The sequence below is a fragment of the Coptis chinensis genome, chromosome 8 (genome assembly GCF_015680905.1).
Source record: "Coptis chinensis isolate HL-2020 chromosome 8, ASM1568090v1, whole genome shotgun sequence".
NCBI classification, from domain to species: domain Eukaryota; kingdom Viridiplantae; phylum Streptophyta; class Magnoliopsida; order Ranunculales; family Ranunculaceae; genus Coptis; species Coptis chinensis.
Genome location: NC_141463.1, coordinates 7,120,781 through 7,139,887, shown reverse-complemented (window position 1 = coordinate 7,139,887; position 19,107 = coordinate 7,120,781). Strand labels below are relative to the sequence as shown.

The window sequence follows — 19,107 nt, the reverse complement described above, 5'->3', positions numbered from 1 at the left end:
AATTAAAAAAATTAAATAATGAAAGTGCTTGCTACCTTAATTAAACAATTGATAATCGTCCGATTGAAGAGAGAGAGAGAGAGAGAGAGTTCTAGAAGCTTGGTTGCTGGAGTGGAGAAGAAGAAGACCGAGAGAGAGAAAGTTCTCCAATTTCGCATTTTTGGCTTATTTCGTTTTTTCGATTTTGAAATATTACGAAAATTTGAAATTTCAGAGTTTCTGAGTGAATTAGATCATCAGATCTTGAGAAGAGATCGGACAGTTGAGAAGAAGTGTGAGATAAGAGTGGCAAATTATAAGAGTGGCACTCTAGCCTAACCGATATATATATATATATATATATATATATATATATATATATATATATATATATATATATATATATATATATATATATATATATATATAATGGAGTATAAAACTTACCGTTGTTCGGCACATACTCAAACTCCATCTCATCTAGTCTCACCACGAGAAATAAAAAACACATATCCAATATTACACACACAAATTAAATTGGCCTTTATGCTTGTTCTTGTAAATATGTATATATACAAAATGGAGTATGAAACTTCCCGCTGTTCCAGACATTCTCAGACTCCATCTCATTGTATCTCACCACTAGGATTTTTTATTTTATTTTTTTTTTTAAAAAAAAAAACCCCAATATTACACACACAAATTAAGTTGGCGCCTTATACTTCATGGCAATATATATATATGAAAAAAAATGGAATATGAAACTAGCCACTTTTCAGGACATACTCGAACTCCTTATCATCGTATCTCACCATTGGGAATTGTTCCTCTGCTACAACCTCTTTCTGATCCTCAAGCATTGTTGACTTTCCTTTCCTAGGTTCCTCATCATCTGCAACCTTTTTCTGATCCTCGAGCATTGTTGACTTTCCTTTCCTACGTTCCTCATAATCTGCAACCTCTTTCTGATCCTCGAGCATTGTTGACTTTCCTTTCCTAGGTTCCTCATCATCTGCAACCTCTTTCTGATCCTCGAGCATTGTTGACTTTCCTTTCCTAGGTTTCTCATAATCTGCAACCTCTTTCTGATCCTCGAGCATTGTTGACTTTCCTTTCCTAGGTTCCTCATAATCTGCAACCTCTTTCTGATCCTCGAGCATTGTTGACTTTCCTTTTCTAGGTTCCTCATCATCTGCAGCCTCTTTCCCATCATACGCTTCCTCATAGACCTTCTTATCAACCTCCAAAAGTTTCTTTTTCGTTTTAGCTTCGTCAATAGCCGTGAGTTCCCTTATCTCCGATGTGTAAAACCTTTTCCAAGGCAACTCTTCTATCACTTCTTTCTCCCATCTTCTTGCAATGGCCTGTGTACACTTCTCTTTGAGGATAACAAGTTTTTCTTGATAATCAATATTCAACGCCTCAATATTCATTACTCTTTGAAATTTTAAAAACTCTTCCGTGGCGTAATTACTCACTTCCCCCAATTCAATCCCAATGTCACAAGACTCCATCAATGTTCTGAAAGAAGGTTTGTCTCGAGAATTCAAATATAACAAATGGGAATAAAAGCATATAATTCGTGGGAAGCGAACTAGCAGTACACCCAACAGCTTTCGACATGTGAATCTCTTTGGCGTCTTCTTTTGTTTCTAAGAATGCGATTTCTTCCAAGCACGCTCCTTGGAGCCTAGTGACATAGATGGATATAGTGGGGTGTGTGTGGGGGCGGTCGCACCCCCAGAGATTAGGAAAGCTCTACTACCACATAACTAATTGTATAGAAAAAATTTCAAACTATAAAGACTCACACCCCCCAATTTTTTTAGCAATCTTCCACTACCGTACCTCCAAAAATTTCACAACTATAGTGAGAATATAATCAACAAAAAAAATAGTATGAAAAAAAAAGTAATAAAAAATATTCCAATAAACCAACTTTTTTTTTACTTCTCTTTTTGCCCTTACAAAATTATCATTTATCATTTATTTTGAGTCCAAAACTATTAAAGAGAGACAAATGTGTCTTTAAATGCTTGATGGGTTGATGAGACTAAAACAAATAGCCAAATGTCCAAAGCCCAACCAGTCAGTTTGTATAATTATAATCACCCATAACAAATCCGTAAGCTCTCCCTCATTTCTTTCACTTTCAATTATTAAACAAGCGTTAACCAAAAACAAAAACTAAAAACAAACAAAACAAATTCATAAAGGACTTGCAGTACTGCTTGTTGTACGCTTGTCCAAATTATTTGTAAAACTCGTTATCATTATCAATAAAATTTCCACTTAAAAAAACAAAAAATAAAACAAAGTAATTTTTTATTTTCAATGTTAATTTTTTATAGTTTTCTCCACATGATAGTAATATTATATATACTTATAGCATTATAGGAATTTAACAATTTGTTGAATTGTTGTAGACTTATGGACTAGATTATGTAGATATATATAGACATAATAATATCAATTAATGACTTAAGTGCTTAAGTAGTTAACTTCATCAGTTCATATTGAATTATTAGTAATCAACGCACTCTAGTTTTGTGAATTGAAATAAATGTATAATTTTGTTGATTTTTATTGTTTAGACCATGACAAAAATATTTTTTTTTTTGGGAGATGGTGGGGTTGCACATAATCTCGCACCCGGCTTAGAATCCTAGCTCCTGCCTATTGATAACATGACACAGAAGAGAACCCCTCAATGGATATACTAACATCTCCAGTATCATATCACAACTTCTTCTTGAACCATCTCGGAATCTACAAAGTGCCTTAAAAATATTATTCCTTTCACCTTGTATATCTCATTATCCCTTAGTATATAATTTCCACGTATAACCCTAATCTTGTTTTTGACTGATTCAATCCTCTCATTTGCATCTTTACCATCAAACTCCAATTGTATTAGGTGATTTGACTCTTTTGGGTCGATTGGGTGTTTTAGGGCTAACACTATACCATAATAGGCTATTACTAACAGTCAAAAACCGTTACAAAAAATATTTGTAACACTTTTTATCCGTAACAGTTTGGGCGTGGGTAATCTGTTACAAATATTTGTAACGGTTTAAAAGCGTTACAAAGCATTATTTTGTTAACAGTTTTTTCCGTAACTGAAAATATTTGCTAACGGTTTTCTTTGCTCAATTGTATTACTATTCAGTAACAGTTTTATAAAGTTAGTAACGCTTTTTTTGTGTTACTCCTTTCTAACATTAGTAATGATTTTATAAAATTAGTAACACTTTTTTGTGTTACTCTTTTCTAACATCAGTAACGGTTTTATAAAGTTAGTAACGCTTTTTTTGTGTTACTGATTTATAAAATTTGTAACGGTTAATTTTCTTTTTTGGTAGCGGTTTTCTTTGCGCAAGCAAAAGTGTTACTCATTGCAAAGCTTACTTTACGGTTTTTCACTATTACAAAACTATTTCATATGTAAAAAATAATTTCCCCAAAACCACTCTTTTTGGGAGACTCATTGAACACGCATAAAGATGCCCCACTTATTCGGTATTCTACAATCGTCCATAACATAAACAAGAAATTAATCTCACAAATACATCCAATCACATAAACTTTTATTAAAATAACATCACCAAAACATCTTTTCATAAATAGGACTTGCCATGAATGAAATACACACTATTTTCTAAATCAATGGGACTTGTCCTTAAACTCAAACTCTCCGTCATTTGTATAGAACTAGCACCTTGAGAATTGCAAGCATCGGGGGATGATTTTGAAATGGTATCATCGAGAAAAGTCCCTTTCATCCTATAATGCCAATAGAAATATATAAAATATAAGTCCGGCAGTAAAAACAAATATGTATAGATATATACTTATATCCTATTCTTAAGTAGTAGCTCATTATACTCAAACTACGAATTGAAAAGAGAATATAGTAGCAAGCTAGTAGCAATAGAAGCATATAGTATAGACATGAAAGTTTATGTAATGCCCTAAAACCCTATAACCTTGTAAGACACCTTGACTAAAGACATAAAAAATTTCGACAAAGTCTCATCCAGTATTTTCAACATTTCATATACATAAATCCCTGTCATAACACGAAAATCAAATAATATATTGATTCGTAGAACTAGCTATTCAAATATATATTGATTAAGTAGAACCGACTACTTAACCATCTCGACCAATGCCAGTTAAGTCAAATAACCAATCCTCGAATCAAAAAGACACTATAAATTATATGCACTAGTATACTACATTCCAATGGGGGCATAAGCGGAGTGGGGAAGATTTTTTTTGGGGGATATGAAATGTCCATCTTACTTAGGTTTCAACAATTTTTATGCTTTCATACATAGCTTTTGGATGACCATTCCTTTCCCAGCTTTTTTTTTTCATTCATTTGCCTTGGCATCTCCTGGCTCAGTTAAAGTAACATATTCATACCTAACAATTTTCCACACGCCACCAGTTTCATTGTCACAGTACATTTGTGGAGAATTTAAAAGAAAGAACCTATCTTAATAATTCCTAGCAAACCATATTACGTCAATGGAACACCTAGCATTTTGAAAGAAATATAATACTATGACAACATGGCCGGGGACAAGGAGAAAAAAAAAAAAAATATGAAAGGTTTGTGTTTTGCAATTAAAGATGAATGTAATTGAGTTGATAACTAATTGGAAGAGAAGTAGGTTATAATAGCTACGAGGGGTAAGGTGAACACCACTATCGATGAAGTTGGACCACTTCGGATAAATGAAGTTGTAGAATGACAAAAAAACATAAGCCAAAATCCATTTTTGTGACATCCATATAAATCAGCCTAGGTAGTTCGAGGCGGTGAGAATATTCTCCCCATAACTAAGTATTTAATTAATTAAGCTCATGACAAAACCATTACTAGGCTTGTAAATTTGAAACAATTTCTATATGTTATAACACAATGTAAGTAACTTATTCTATTTACCTTGAGTCTTCTGCTGGATCCAGCACTAGTGAGATCTACCAAAGCCACCAAACAAATTTGACAAGGAAATACTAAAGAAAAATACAAACACTCGAGTTCAGTCATGACAATGACGACAAGATAATATTTGTCCAAATAATGACATGTAAGAAAAGATCTCTCAAAATCAATTTTAACACCATCGATTAGTTTACTTACCACAATCATTTTACTTGGAAAAAACCCATAGAGATATACTAACGATAATAACATATAAACATATAATAACCACAAAATGCATTTCCACAAACAATCCGAGGAGACTCAAAAAGAAGAGTTCAAACTGCATAGTATTCATATATTGGTATCCCATCTGCTTATATCTAAAACAAAGTAAGTGCTTCTAAATACTCATTCTCAACACAACTCTAATCATAATGCATACGAGATAGAATCCTTAACAATCATTTTATCAAAGAGTTCTCGCGTGCGAATCCGGACTACCACAAGAAACATACATGAATAATAAAGCTGTTGGCTAATAGTAAAGTCATCCCATGACCACTTTTGGTCATGTGAGTGTGAACTTGTACACGGTTTCCGTCCATATATGGGTGCATTCTTTTATAAGATAAGCATACACACCATGTGGTATAGATAGTTTTAGGGCGTCCATAAAGCGTAAAATATGCGGCTGAAGTCACCGCCATGTCGTGGATAATATAATAGAGCATACCCATTACATATCTGATTAAAGCAACAAACTGAAATAGAGAACTAACAACTCCCAAAAACAATTAATTTTGATGCCTGATTGTTATGTAAAAGTAAATATCATAAGCCCTAAAATCATATCCCTTGTAGAGAAGATAGTAGTTTCGCTCAAAGAACACGCACAAATGAAAATAAAAAATCGTACCTTTTGCAGCAACTCAAATCGAACTTGGACTGAAACAAACTGAGCAAATCCCTCACTGAAGAATTAATCCAAAGAGAGAGAGAGAGAGAGAGAGAAGTTAATTAATCCAACTGAAAAATTACCAAACCCTATGTAATTAAAAGGAAGAGGAAGGGGAAGGCATATTTACAAGCGGTGGCAGGAAATAACTCAAGAACGAAACAGATTTGAGACAAATAAGACATTAGAAGCAAATGATGTGTACATCACATGTAATTAATCCTCTAATAAGACAAATGATGTGTACATCACAGGTAATTTTGTGCAACTATAATACATTAGAAGCAATTACTATCACCAACCACATTCTCGCTAACTACCCTATAGACCGCTCATTCCAATTTTGACTATAGACTATTAGAAGATTTTAAATGCAACAAAGAGATGTTATATGAAATACCTTAAGCTTAGGCACAGGTCCAATGAGATCATTAGAAGACAAATCCCTAAAATGTGAAACGCAATACAACAACACCCATTAGACAAAACCATGACATATATGGCTTGGCAACATGCCCATGCTGAAAAAAAATACCCTCGCAAAGGTCAAATGCAAGTGCTGCAATTTATGAATTGTAAAGTCCTGAATTATTATTAAGGGTATTTGTGTAAATTTCATATCAAATCTAGGGTCATTTATGTAAATTGGTCGTCGGGTTTATGTTTCAAACGTACGTAACTGGATGAAACTTAACTCCGACTCATAAGTCACGTTAGGTAAGCGACCATAGGCGAAAATTTGACCAAAAACGGCGGTTAGCGGTTTTCTGCGTGCGAAGCTGGCACGAGTTAACAGCTTACACGCATGATTGGGTCATCATTATAGCATGCGGTGAGATAGAATATAGAAGATTAAATTTAGCGGGATGAGCCGGAAAAATAATTACGACGCGACGCCAAATTAGTTAGTAGTTAGGAGTCTAAGTAGGACGTTAAGTCCAATTAGGATATATTGGGCTTGGGCCTAAATATATCGCGACCCAAATAGAAAAAAATAGAAATCGCGAAACAGGAAAACAAGTGAAATCGTGAAACCGAAAATCGCATAAACCCATTCTCTTCTTCCCCAATTCGTTACTTTTCAAAACCCTAGGAGAGAGAGAGACATAATCCTCTCAATTCCCATCGATTCTACCACAATCCTTCACACTCCAACCTAGAAACACTACACTAAAGTAATCTACTGGAAATTCGAGCGTACCCAAGCGAAACCGAAGTGGAATCGCGGCGACAGTGAGTGAATTCCTCTCCAATCAATTCAAACCCACGAATTCGAACAACCACTCACTAACAACAGTGAATTCAAGTGTGGAGACTCACAAAAATTCGGATTTTGCCGTAACACAGCGGAAGGTGAGTTTTATTTTCGTTTCAAATAATTATTTAGACTCGATTTAGATAGCTTGGGATTGTAATGCTGAAATTGATGGTATTGGGGGTGTTGAAGGTCGGCAGTGGAGGTTTGGAGGAGCTCAAGTGGAGGGAAACAGTGGTGGAGCCGAAAATTCTTGGAGTGCGTCGGGTTTTCGCGAAAGGTTAGTGAATTTCGCCTATAAATCGATAGTGTAAACTCGATTTCGAGTTCATTAGTGGTATTGGAAAGAAAAATGATAATAATAATTGGAATTGGGTGTTGAATGTCGGCAGTAGCTGATTTGGAGAGGAGTGAGTTGAGCGATATCGGTGGAGCAGCAAGCTAGGAGCGATTGTGGTTGCTGACTCGGTAAGAATTTTTAAATATTCAATCTATTTTAGAGCATTGATGCTAGTTCACATTTGTTTAAGATCACGGCGAGTATCGAGTGAGTGAGAAAGAACACCCACTTAGTATTGTTGGATTAAATGTGAATTGAAGAGTGGAATTTGTTGTAATTGGAGTTGGGAAAAATCGTAATAGTTAGTAGGATTGATAGATATGATTGGCGTTGACGTGCGGTCCTATAGTGGCTGTAAATGACTCTGAGCTGTCGAGAATACTTGAGTGCGAGAAATGGCACCCAGCTCTGATAATTGGTAGTTAGATGGAAATTTAACCGAAAACAAAATTTTAACGTTGAGAAAGAATTGAGTTTTGATGCTATCTACAAAACCAAATCCTTAGCGTCGAGATTCTTTTCAACTTTCGTAGATAAGAATTTTCTCGTTAGTTGATAAACTCTAACGACCGACATATACATTTGATGTTATAGGAGTGATCTCGAGTGAATTTGATTAAGTGGGCTTGAGGAGAACGGAGCTTGCTAAGGTAGGAACCTACATACCAATATATGATCTGCTTATTTTCATGCATGATTTGAATTGTTTAAATAGAAAATAGATAGTTGCGTATCAACCATGCATATATATATGATATTCATGTTTTGCACTGTATTTCCTCGCTATAAACTATATATATATATAGCTTTCGCGTGAAATGGGTTTTCTGTAAAATCGGGGGTAGCGAGGGATTGTTTTCTTGTTAAAGGTGAAAAACTGGTTTTGGGAAGGGTTCGCGTCTCTTGTTTCAGTAAGGAGACAGAGATGGATTTTGTATGCGGGTGAGGATTACCCGGTTGTTTGTAAATATGTGTGAGGTTCTGGATTTTCCCCGGGATAGAGTTTGTTTGTATTTACGATGATTCGCCGTTTGGGAATCATCGGTTGTCATTTACTATGACTGGCCCGTTTGGGAGTCATAGGTTGTATGTGATCGATGGGGAACATCCGGAACTCACACATACAGGATCAACAATTTTAAAAGAAAAACTAAATATGTATCTATAGTATTTGGAAAAACAATCGGTAATACGAGTATATATATAGATATTACTATGCTTATCACGAGGGGATTTAGAAAAGGAATTGTGAATTCCTAAAAAGAAGGAACTGTTGTCGCAAATTAGGAGGCGGCGGGTTCGCTTCTAGGATTCCAACTGTGGTGTACACCTTTCGAGGTGGTGGGCCACCTCTAAAGGGATGCATCACTGGATGTAGTCCGGGAATTCCTTTTCTACTTTTCTAGATAACCATGCTTTATGCGTGTCCATATGTATGGTGATTAGCTTGAGTGGGGTTACATGCTACCTCGATGAGGTTTTAGACATTTAGAGTGAGAGTTTAGTCCACTCTGGATGTGTCGGGATCTGGCGGTCTGCGGTCGTCGAGCGGTTGACCACCGTAAGTTAGGTGACGACCAGATGGGGGTCGTGGGTCACAGGGCCACCCGAAGTCCTAAAAGCTTTGGGGATTTTGTGTTAATGCGAACACAACAACGGAATTTCATCTCCCCACTACTGAGAATGACACATATACCACGGTCAATAAGAACGTTTATACCGCAGTTCTTCCAAAACCGTGGGAAATATTTTATATACCACGGGCGAAATTTCTTTGGTCATTGGTTTACTAGTATATGCCATAGTTACATGAAAACCGTGGGATAAGTTGGGTCATATACCATGGTTAGTTTTTTCAAAGATGAGAGTACTTCACATCCCACTACCTTAAACATAAACGATTGGTATATAAATTTTCCACTTTCTACCGTGGTTTATGACTTTATGCCAAATAGTCAAATCTTGAAAAAAAAAAATACCAAGATCTGAAACTCATTCAAATTGGATTCCCACTATACCAAAAGGGTAATTTTGTAACTCTCATTTTTCACTTGTAACGTTTTTAACCGTGACACAATTATTAATGTTTATAAAGCGTTAGCATGTACTTTATATGTTACTTAAATTTTAGATAATTATCGAATTAATTTGTCACGGTTGACTAACATATGGATACCGCCGAAATAAAATAAAAAAAAAAAAACTCGAAAAATAAGAAACAAGATAAAACCAATCCCGCGACTCCCTCTCTCTCACTTTCAAAGGAGGGAAGTGGTTGACTCAAACCAGTACTTCTTCATCTAAAACGAAGGTAAGTTTTTTTCTTTCTTCTTTTGTTAGTTCTTACTTTCCTTCTTCTTCTTCATTTTTTTTTTAAAGGTTTGGAAAATTAAGGTTTTTATTTTCGTGCCTTCCTCTTCAATTCTCTTCTTTAATTGGATTTCAGATTTCGGTTTGAGAACGAGTTAGCACTACAAGAAAATGGGTTTTTTGCCACGGAAGCCCGGTATTTTTACCCACGGCTAATTACCCTAGCTAAATAACCAACAGATGTTGGTCGTCGCTACTGCTCAAAGGTCCGTAGCACTATTTTGGAACTCATAGCCACTATTAAGCGACACTTTTAGCCGTGGCTGTTGCTATGGTTTCAACCGTGGGATACATGTGTGAACGGCTTTAGATCTTGTTATGCTGTCAAGAGCCGTAGGTAAAGGTCCACCTTATCATATATTATCTAAAACACAAGAAAAATTTAGAAAGACATAGCTCGAAACTGCTCGTATTCAACACTTCAAACCAACGAGAAGATCTGCCACTCCCACTTTGTGACTGGATGAATCAGAGTTATTATTAAATCGTTGGGATTTATGGGTGGAGGACGGACGCGCCTCTTTTTATTTCGATATACAAAGGTAAAAAATTATATCTTTTGTGTTCTTCTGTAAGGCAATTCTACAAATACCATCTTTTTGATATTTTCGCTAATTGGGGTTTCACTTGTCATATTTAATTGAATTAATGTTGAAGCTTTGGTTTTTCGAGAACCCCAGTTCGTATAAGCCTAATTTCTTGAGTATTTAGGGTTTGGAAAGCGAAATCTGATTTGAAAACATTTACTGGATTTCAAATAGAAACTAAAACTTTATCTTTATCTGGAATTGGTTCATAAATAATTTCCTTTTATGCAGTTCAGGAGGGTTTGGTTCCATGGGATTAGCTATTCCTGGAAAAAGTGAAGTCAATCAGAAACCTCGGAGTTGCAAGCAGCATAAGAAGATAGAGGTTGCTGGTTCGGGCGTGATGGCTCTTGACTTTCGTGACATTTCTTTATGGCACCGGTACTTGTACCCAGCACTTATTCTCCTTATCCCGCAGCACCTTCTGTTGTGTAACTTTTCTTTATGGTATCATGGATTTTTTTTTTATAGTAGTGATTGATTGACTGAGCCAAGAATGCATCTCTTAGTCGATTTCCCGAGAGCGAGGGCCCGAACACTTCCCTACTAATTGACTTCCCTGGTGCTGCTTTGCTGCCTGAATTCCCGGATAGCTGAGTTGGTGAAGCTCTTAGATGGGCTTGTTGGAATATTGTTGGGATAGGGGCGAAGCGTGAAGCCAATGCTGGTGGAAGGTGTCGAAGGAATTGAATCAAGAGTAGGAATGCAAAGAATATGGCCTTTGATTGAAAGGCAACTAAACTAGTCTTGGCGAGAGGTGCGTAGCAGAACTTTCTCTATTATAGTAGAGCTACACAATACTGAAATAGAATAACTTATATGGTTAGACTGTTCATCACCGCTAGTATCTACTTGCTTCCTTTTGCTGTGTTGATGCGCACCTGCCTGTATGGTGTGGGATCAAGTTTGTCGTGCAGGCAAATGAGTGTGCAACGTAACCGGTTGTTTGGAAGTGAGGAGACTACCTGACTTGTTATTATTTATAGCGGTGTTTGCAAATTTTGTGCAAACAGAAGGTGGGAGATTTAGCCTGCCTAATGGAAAGGAAAGAGAAATTGGTTTTACATTTTCTTTTCCAGTGAAACAGACGTCCATTGATTCTAGCATTTTGATCAAGTGGACAAAGGGTTTCGCTGTCTCTAGAACAGTCAGTATTTCACTCTATGTAATTAGTTGGTTAAATGTATCAATCGATTAGAGAGAAGGCTCAACCAGGTGCAACTGCATCTGATGTCAATGTGGATGAGGTAACTGAGAGTTGATTGTTTCACTCAAAAAGACAAAATATTTCTAAGTACTAATTTGCGTTTTACAACTTTTTCTCTGTTCATGGATTTCAGGTGAGAATGATAGTTGATGAGGGTGAAACTGGTTTTGGTTTCACAAAGAGGAATGAATTAATAAATGGAAAGACAGCCGCAATTGGTTTCCTCTTGTTGTTAGATTTTGAGCTCTTGACTGGTAAAGGTCTTCTCAAGGGAACAGGTTTCTTGGATTTCCTTTATGCTGTTTCAAATGCTTTCAATTAGGTGTCAGTTTTCTCCACAAAAGCTGCAGTGGTCCTAGATACACAGAGGTAAAGACCGTTTTATTCAAAGTAAAACATTTTGATAGAGGTGGATCAATTCTTTTTTGCACTAGTCTGGTTTGAGTTTAAAATGGTTATCACTGACTTTTAGTTATAATATCTGGTGTTGGATTTCGGTTGGTTTCAGCTAGCTAAAGGTAAAAAGGACGTGAGTATATGTCTGATGTTAATGATGGTCTTAATTGGACATCAAGGGGGTCATTCGTTCTTCACTGCATATGGCCTATGGCTACAGCAGTACAGCCTACAACAGCTTAGTAATAGTGTTGCTAAGCTAGTGTGATTTTACTCTTTTCAATTCTCAAATTCATAAAAAGGTTGTTCAACAATAAGGTATATATTGGAGATAAACATACGTCCATCAAACATGTATCACTTTCTTGATAGAGCTAGTTTAGGAAGGTTATTAATCATTTAGGTTGCATATTCCATAAACTGGTATGAGACAGAGCTCTATCATTTTTCTCACTTCATATAGGATAGGATGGTGATGAACCTGCCTTGTTGGATCAAAACATTGTGAAGCTTGAAAATAAGTTAACTCCTTAACATGTGTGAAATGTGGATGTTTAAAGCCTAGCATGTGAAGATGTATTGTCATTGTTAATTGTAAATCTTTCAAACTTCTGCTATGTACCTTTGGATTTGAAGTACATATCTGCGCCTCTCTTCTATCAATTTTGTCATTTTTTTTTATCCCGATTGGTCTCTAAGTCTAGTTCGTTTGGCGGGGAAAACCATGATGGTCGGAAGGATGAGTTCGATACTACTTGTTTGGAAGAATGGCTCATCTACTTATATCAAAGTGCAGAGCACCCGAAAGTTGGTTTGAACTTTGAAATGTCATTTAAATGGTCTCAAATTTTGTTAAAAATAACCGGGAAAGACTCACAATTGTTGGTTCAGGATCAACGAAGCTTGTAATGAAGTTGATTGTCAATATTTTTACATCAGACATTGAAAGAAACATTTGTAGTTTCTCTTATTATAATGTCTCTCCAAAACTGTATACATGAATAAAATCTCGAAGTTGTATAAATATTGAATCTCTCTTAGAACCCCTGAGTTACATGCAGTTTCTGAATCGCTTGAGTTTCAGAAACGAGGAAAAAAATTAATGGAAGTTTTTTTATTATTATCTTTTTTTTTGCAATGTTTGATAGTTTATTGTATATTTTGGAATTTGTTGGGAAGATGGAAATGTTGTATGTAGGCCGGCTGTGTAAATTTTGTTATGCAGGTTCAGTTTTTGATTGTTATTAGTATTATTATTAAAAAAATAATATATATATATATATACCACGGTTTGGCATAAACCGTAGTATTTAGTATAACTATATACCACGGTGTTATTACACATACACTAATATAAACCACGGTTTCAATAGCTTATATGTCACGGTTCTATTGACAACCGTGGTATATAATGGGCATACAAACCACGGTTCTTTGAAAAACCGTGGTATCCGTTAAATATATATACCACAGTTTTAATATAAACCACGGTTTCAATAGCTTATATGCCACGGTTCTATTGACAACCGTGGTATATAATGGGCATACAAACGGTTCTTTTGACAAACCGTGGTATCGCTAAATATATATACCACAGATTTTTTGCTATTATTATATACCACACCACCTATTGTCACGGTTGTATAACAAAGTTGGTAAATATATTTATACCACACTTAAAAACAAATTGGTATAAGTGTTATTCTCAGTAGTGCCCCCTCACGGTAAAATCGAAAACAACGGTGCATGGTTCATTGGGAAGGGAACCGATTGATCGCCTCGCGGATTGCACAATACTGAATACCGGTCGTCACTCACCATTCTAATAGGATGGCCGCCACAATAGTTGTATGATGGTTGTGGAAAGATATATTTGAATATTAAAGAAGATCCGATATGATTTATGCTAGCTAGTGATGTATGTATATAGTCACGATATTTTGATCGTATTATTATAAAAACATGTTTCAAATGATTTCTATAAGTAGAATATGTATTGGTTATGTCGCGTTGCTTTCTTGGGCATAGTTGTTTGCTCATCCTACTTAACATTTCGTGACCGAGCGATTCTTGGAGAGGAGGCTTTTCCTAACCCTAAGCGATGAGGGGTTATGGGATTTGGGAGGATTCCCTTTACGCTTTGACGAGAGACAGAGTCAAGTTTATATTTTTCATGTATAGAGATAAGCTAGGTTATTCTTTTCTTTGTATATAATGAGCATAGATCTTTTCTTTTGGTTGTATAGTAAGAGGCTAGTTCATTTGGTTGTATATATGGTGAGCTAGGCCATTTTGATGTAATATTTGATGTATTTAAGTAAAGCAGTTATACTTACATAGTTGGTGGATGGGATTTGATGTTGTTGGAAGGTTGTAGTTAGGATTTCCGGGTTTATGACAAAGTTATAGCGAGGTTTTATGTGTTTTGGGTTTACTTAATGTCGATCAAACAAAGGAAACTCTGTAAATTTCGGTAGAATCGGGATAGGTGTGCGCCTCGAGATTCATTCCACGTCCTCGGGATGTGTGATGGGTCTCGGGGCGTGACATGAATACAAAGTGAGTCATTTCATGAATACTTGGGCAGTAGATTTGTTATTCAAAACTTCTACTTGCATTGCTTCATGAACAAAAATCTATATTTCATAAAAAGAGGCCATGTATCTTCAAAATCTATCTAAACAGGCTTATGAACAGAAAACATCTAGATCAGTGGACTGCAGAAAAAATTAAAGAATTAACACGACATATAAGTGCAATGGTTAACATGGCAGCTGCAAAGAAAGCAAACTAAGACTAGGACCAATAAAGTATTTCCTTTCCTTTTTATTTTTTGAACAAAAAGTGATCCTTTATTTCTGTGGAATAGCAAGGTTTTCTATTTCGTAGACTAAAATTATTGAGTTGACAACAAATCATTAGAAAAACGGATAATAACATAAAAATTTAACTAAAATGATACCAATAAATCGGATACCATTCAATCAATTCTTCTGTTTAGTTCTGTACTCTCACAAAGATGGATGTCGAAAATGACAGAAACCTCCTTCATTGCAATAACCCCTCTGGTGATACCAGCACAGTTGGGTTCTGTAAGGTTTCCAGTACGGTGATACCAACATAGTAACCCTATTCTGATGTCTAGAATACCTGTTTTCATAAATCTCCTGATAGTTTCGCCGCATGGCAGTGTTTCCAGCGGGTGTACCCAACCCATTTTTGACATTTCCCCGCTGTGACATTCCCCAATTAGTTGCTTCATTTCCCTCTGATGCTGTTACCAAATCCATGGTCACTGTTTCTTGTCCTGGTCCTCCACAACTCAACTTTGGGGGGTTGGCTGAGCCACAAGAAGGTTTTGAGTCTGGATCCAGATTATATTCCGAGATAGTATGTGTACTTACATATGCAGTAGAACTGTTAACAACACACGGATCATTTCTCCATTTTTCAAAAGGTAACACAGGTTTTTCAGCAACAAATGCAGCGATAGAACCAAAACGCATTTTTTGGTTAACTGGTAATTCATTGCTCCATTCGAGTGATCCTGACTTAATTATAGGACCCTGTTCTGATTTCTTATCTGAAAAATCCCATCCTTGATTCTCTTTTGGAAGATTATCACAATTCCCAGATGAGTTTCCAATCAAGCCACTCGAACTAGCAAGTTCAGATGGTAAAGTTTCCGAATTCACACCTACATCCATCAAGGCTTCATCTAAGGCAGGTTGAGGAGGCTCTGCAAAACCTTAGATTTCAACTGAAATGATTGTCGACATATCCCGACTCTTTTCGCCATCGAATTCAGACATTGTAGGAAAACATGTTTCAGACGTTGTTTGAGGATCAAGAACATCCTGTAAGACAGCATGTGAAGCATCTGCCAGAGTAGATTTAGAGATCCTTTCTTGACAAGCCAACATAGTATCACTACCATTCAATAATCCCCAATCAAGTGATGAGTTTCCAGAAAACACCACTTTCAACTCTAGTGTTTCTGCAGTCCAACCAGATGGTTCAGAGCTCAAACCATCACTTTTAGCGGGTTCAATGTTACCATCAGCAAGGCCATTAGCATCCTCCAAATGCGAATTTCCGTTTAAGTCAATTTGCTGGTTGCATGTTCTCGTTATGTTACTATGCATTCCTTGGGCAGTAAAACCTTGGGTTTCGACAGAAATGATAGCCGACACATCACAAGCTTTCTTTCTGCCATCCAATTTAGACGTTGTAGGTAAACATGTTGCAGACTTCGTTTGAGCATCAAGAACATCATCCTTTAAGACAGCATGTGAAGCACCTTCCAGAGTAGACAGAGAAGTCCTTTCCAGAGGGGCCGACATAGTGTCATTACCATTCAATGACTCCCAAGCATGTGATGAGTTTCCAGACCACACCGCTTTCAAGTCTACTGTTTCTGCAGGTGAACCAGACAATTTAGAGCTCAAACCATTAACTAGTTCATTGCTATCCATAGGAAGGCCATTAGCATCTGCCAAATCCGAATTCAAGTTTAAGTCAATTTGTTGGTTGTCTGTTCTCATTAAGTTATTATCCATTCCTGGAGTAGAAAAGCCTTGTGCTTCAACCAAAATGATATCTGACGCATCATGAGATCTACTTTTGCCGTCCAATTGAGACCTTGGAGGTAAACATGCTCCAGATTTTGTTCGAGGACCAAGAACAACCATTCAATGAACCATGTGATGAGTTTCCAGACCGCACTGCATTCAAGCCTAGTGTTTCAGCAGTCCAACCAGATGGTCGAGAGCTCAACCCATCACTTTTAGCTGGTTCAGCGCTACCACTAGTAAGGCCATTAGCTTCCGCCGAATCTGAATTCCCATTTACGTCTCTTTGGTGCTTACTCGTCAAGTTACTATGTATTCCTTGGGTAGTAAAACCTTGGGTTTTAACTGAAATAGCAGCTGATATATCATGAGCTTGCTCTTCGCCATCCAATTGAGATCTTGTAGGTAAACATGCTTGACAGTTTGTTTAAGGATCAAGAACATCAACCTGTAAGAGAGCATGTGGAGCATCTACCAAAGTAGATTGAGAAGTTCTCTCAGGAGAAGCCGATATGGTATTGTTACCATTCAATGAGCCACGACCATATGATGGTATTTCTTTCCTTTTTATTGGTAAAGAAACAGATATGAAAAATATGATTAATTCAATGACATGAGACAACAAGCTCTAGCTATAATCTTTTCAAGCAAATTGTATAGCACACATTAGATAAATAAGTTAAGGGTCATAAAAGATGGGTGCTAACAAACGATGGTGCTAACAAAAATACACATCATTGATCTAACATTGCCATTGTTAGTGCACTAATAATTATATGAGACCACAAATCTGAATAGAGTGATTCCAAGTAATGCCTCATAATTCTGTAGTTCACATGGTTATAACATCAACCAATGGTGGCTTATAAGCCATAGCCAATTACAGAACTATGTGTCTATGACTCTATGCCCATATCTAAAGGTATGGTAGATAATGTCCGCTGCCTATTTCAGGAGGTAGAATCATTTTATCACTGTTTCTGCATCAAGTCTGCAACCATGTTAATCAGAGATCAATACGAAAAATCTATTGAGAATCCACACTAAAACTAACAACAAAATTCTAAATTCCACCGTTTTCATACCTTTTTCCCTCGAAACAAGATCTACGAAGGGTGAAAAAATAGAACTTTTGAACAATGACATAATTTTTATGAAACAATTTAAAATATTCAGCGAATATTAAGAGATAGCCAACACACTTGTGTTCAAATACCCCTTAGCAAAATTAATTGACCCAATCAGAAATGTTGAGCGTACCATTGACAAACCCTACCTCGTTCTAAAACAAAAATCTGAAATCCAATTAAACCTAACGCAAATAATGACAACAAGTCAAGAAAAGAATTGAAGAATATTTACTAATAACCAAAAAAAAACCCAAGAGGAAGGAGCGTAAAAATAAAAAATCTAAATTTTCCAAACCCTAAAAAGAGAAGAAGAAGAATTGAAGAAGAAGGAGAACAAGAAGACAAAAACTTACCATCAATTCTTTTTTAGATCCCGGGTTGTCTAGGTTTGAGCTATCCACATCTCGCCCTCTGAAAAGTGAGAAAGTGAGAGAGATGAGTGCGGTTTTGGACTGTCTTTTATTTTTGTGATTTGTTTTTTCTAACGGTATCAATGTGTTAGCTCACCGTGAAAAATTAATTTCGATAATTATCCAAATTAAGTAACGGAAAAATTTACATAGTTACGCTTTGTAAACGTTAGTAAGTGTGTTATGGTGAAAAAATGTTACTAAGTGAAAAAGGAGTGCGTTACTAAATCACCCTTTTGGTGTAGTGTAAAGCTATATCACACTCTTGAATTACCGACGGTTGATTACAACCACACAGAATTATCGATTTTCTCGATGAGTCGAGCCAGAGATGGTAATATTCATATATCATGGCAGGGTTAGTTGCGGCATTTCCTAAAATATGGTACACCTCAGCTTTCACTCTATGCAAATAACCCACTTCACCGTAAATGCCAATAGCAGTATTTTTTTTTTTTTTTTTATTTATTGGCAAGTCTGTTTTAAATGAGATCAGTAACTCTTTGATGTTGGTGGGGTTCAAGCACCAGACATTTGGTATCATCACCCAAAAGTTTTACCAACTTTGCTAGTCGGCACCTACTAAAATGTGTGGACAAGCCTGTTTTTAAAGAGATCAGTAACTCAACCCAATGGCAGTATCAAGTATCTTTAAACCTTTAAAGCTTTGGAGGGTTTTGATTTTTTAGACTTAAGTGGTAGAATTGCCTTTCGCCGGACGTCTCTTAGAGATTCATCCATTGATGGGTGTGGGGAAGTTGGCAACTGTTTTCTTGGAATGTTTGAGCGAGGGGTCTTGTTTTTGTGACCGGGATAGAGATACTTGATACTACTGATGTGTGCTAAATGGGAGATATCACTTGAATGGGTCTTGTTTATTAGTTTGATGTTTAATTTTCCACTTGTAATGAGAGTCCTTAAAAATTCAGTTCAGTATAGAGTGTAGAGTGAAATTATTGGCATTATGC

At 36.3% G+C, this 19,107-nt stretch overlaps 2 protein-coding genes and 1 long non-coding RNA gene across 8 annotated transcripts; 2 read left to right on the top strand and 1 right to left on the bottom strand.

Moving 5' to 3' along the window:
- Positions 1 to 3,717: 3,717 nt before the first annotated feature.
- LOC147479631 (uncharacterized) lies at positions 3,718 to 17,916 on the bottom strand. Of its 2 annotated transcripts, none has more exons than XM_086580803.1 (5): positions 15,006 to 17,916; positions 6,274 to 6,319; positions 5,835 to 5,889; positions 4,937 to 5,007; positions 3,718 to 3,765 (listed from the first exon to the last, which is right to left on the bottom strand). In XM_086580803.1, exon 1 carries the CDS (start codon positions 16,717 to 16,719, stop codon positions 15,778 to 15,780), a length of 942 nt encoding a protein of 313 aa, XP_086436929.1. In that variant the 5' UTR covers positions 16,720 to 17,916; the 3' UTR covers positions 3,718 to 3,765; positions 4,937 to 5,007; positions 5,835 to 5,889; positions 6,274 to 6,319; positions 15,006 to 15,777. The 2 variants fall into 2 exon arrangements, with proteins under 2 accessions (XP_086436929.1, XP_086436930.1); XM_086580804.1 differs by having other exon boundaries at positions 15,179 to 17,916.
- LOC147479633 (uncharacterized) lies at positions 7,320 to 8,118 on the top strand. The gene is made up of 3 exons (XR_015203946.1): positions 7,320 to 7,408; positions 7,521 to 7,596; positions 8,063 to 8,118. It is a non-coding gene; the product is annotated as an uncharacterized LOC147479633 (long non-coding RNA).
- Positions 9,928 to 12,403, top strand: LOC147479632 (photosystem II 22 kDa protein 2, chloroplastic-like). 5 transcript variants are annotated; one of them, XM_086577461.1, is made up of 5 exons: positions 9,935 to 10,380; positions 10,657 to 10,806; positions 10,897 to 11,672; positions 11,766 to 12,001; positions 12,141 to 12,403. In XM_086577461.1, exons 3-4 carry the CDS (start codon positions 11,607 to 11,609, stop codon positions 11,952 to 11,954), a joined length of 255 nt encoding a protein of 84 aa, XP_086433587.1. In that variant the 5' UTR covers positions 9,935 to 10,380; positions 10,657 to 10,806; positions 10,897 to 11,606; the 3' UTR covers positions 11,955 to 12,001; positions 12,141 to 12,403. The 5 variants fall into 5 exon arrangements, 4 of the variants coding, with proteins under 4 accessions (XP_086433587.1, XP_086433588.1, XP_086433589.1 ...); XM_086577462.1 differs by having other exon boundaries at positions 9,936 to 10,380; positions 10,662 to 10,806; positions 11,766 to 12,403; XM_086577463.1 differs by having other exon boundaries at positions 9,936 to 10,380; positions 10,900 to 11,672; positions 11,766 to 12,403.
- Positions 17,917 to 19,107: the final 1,191 nt, after the last annotated feature.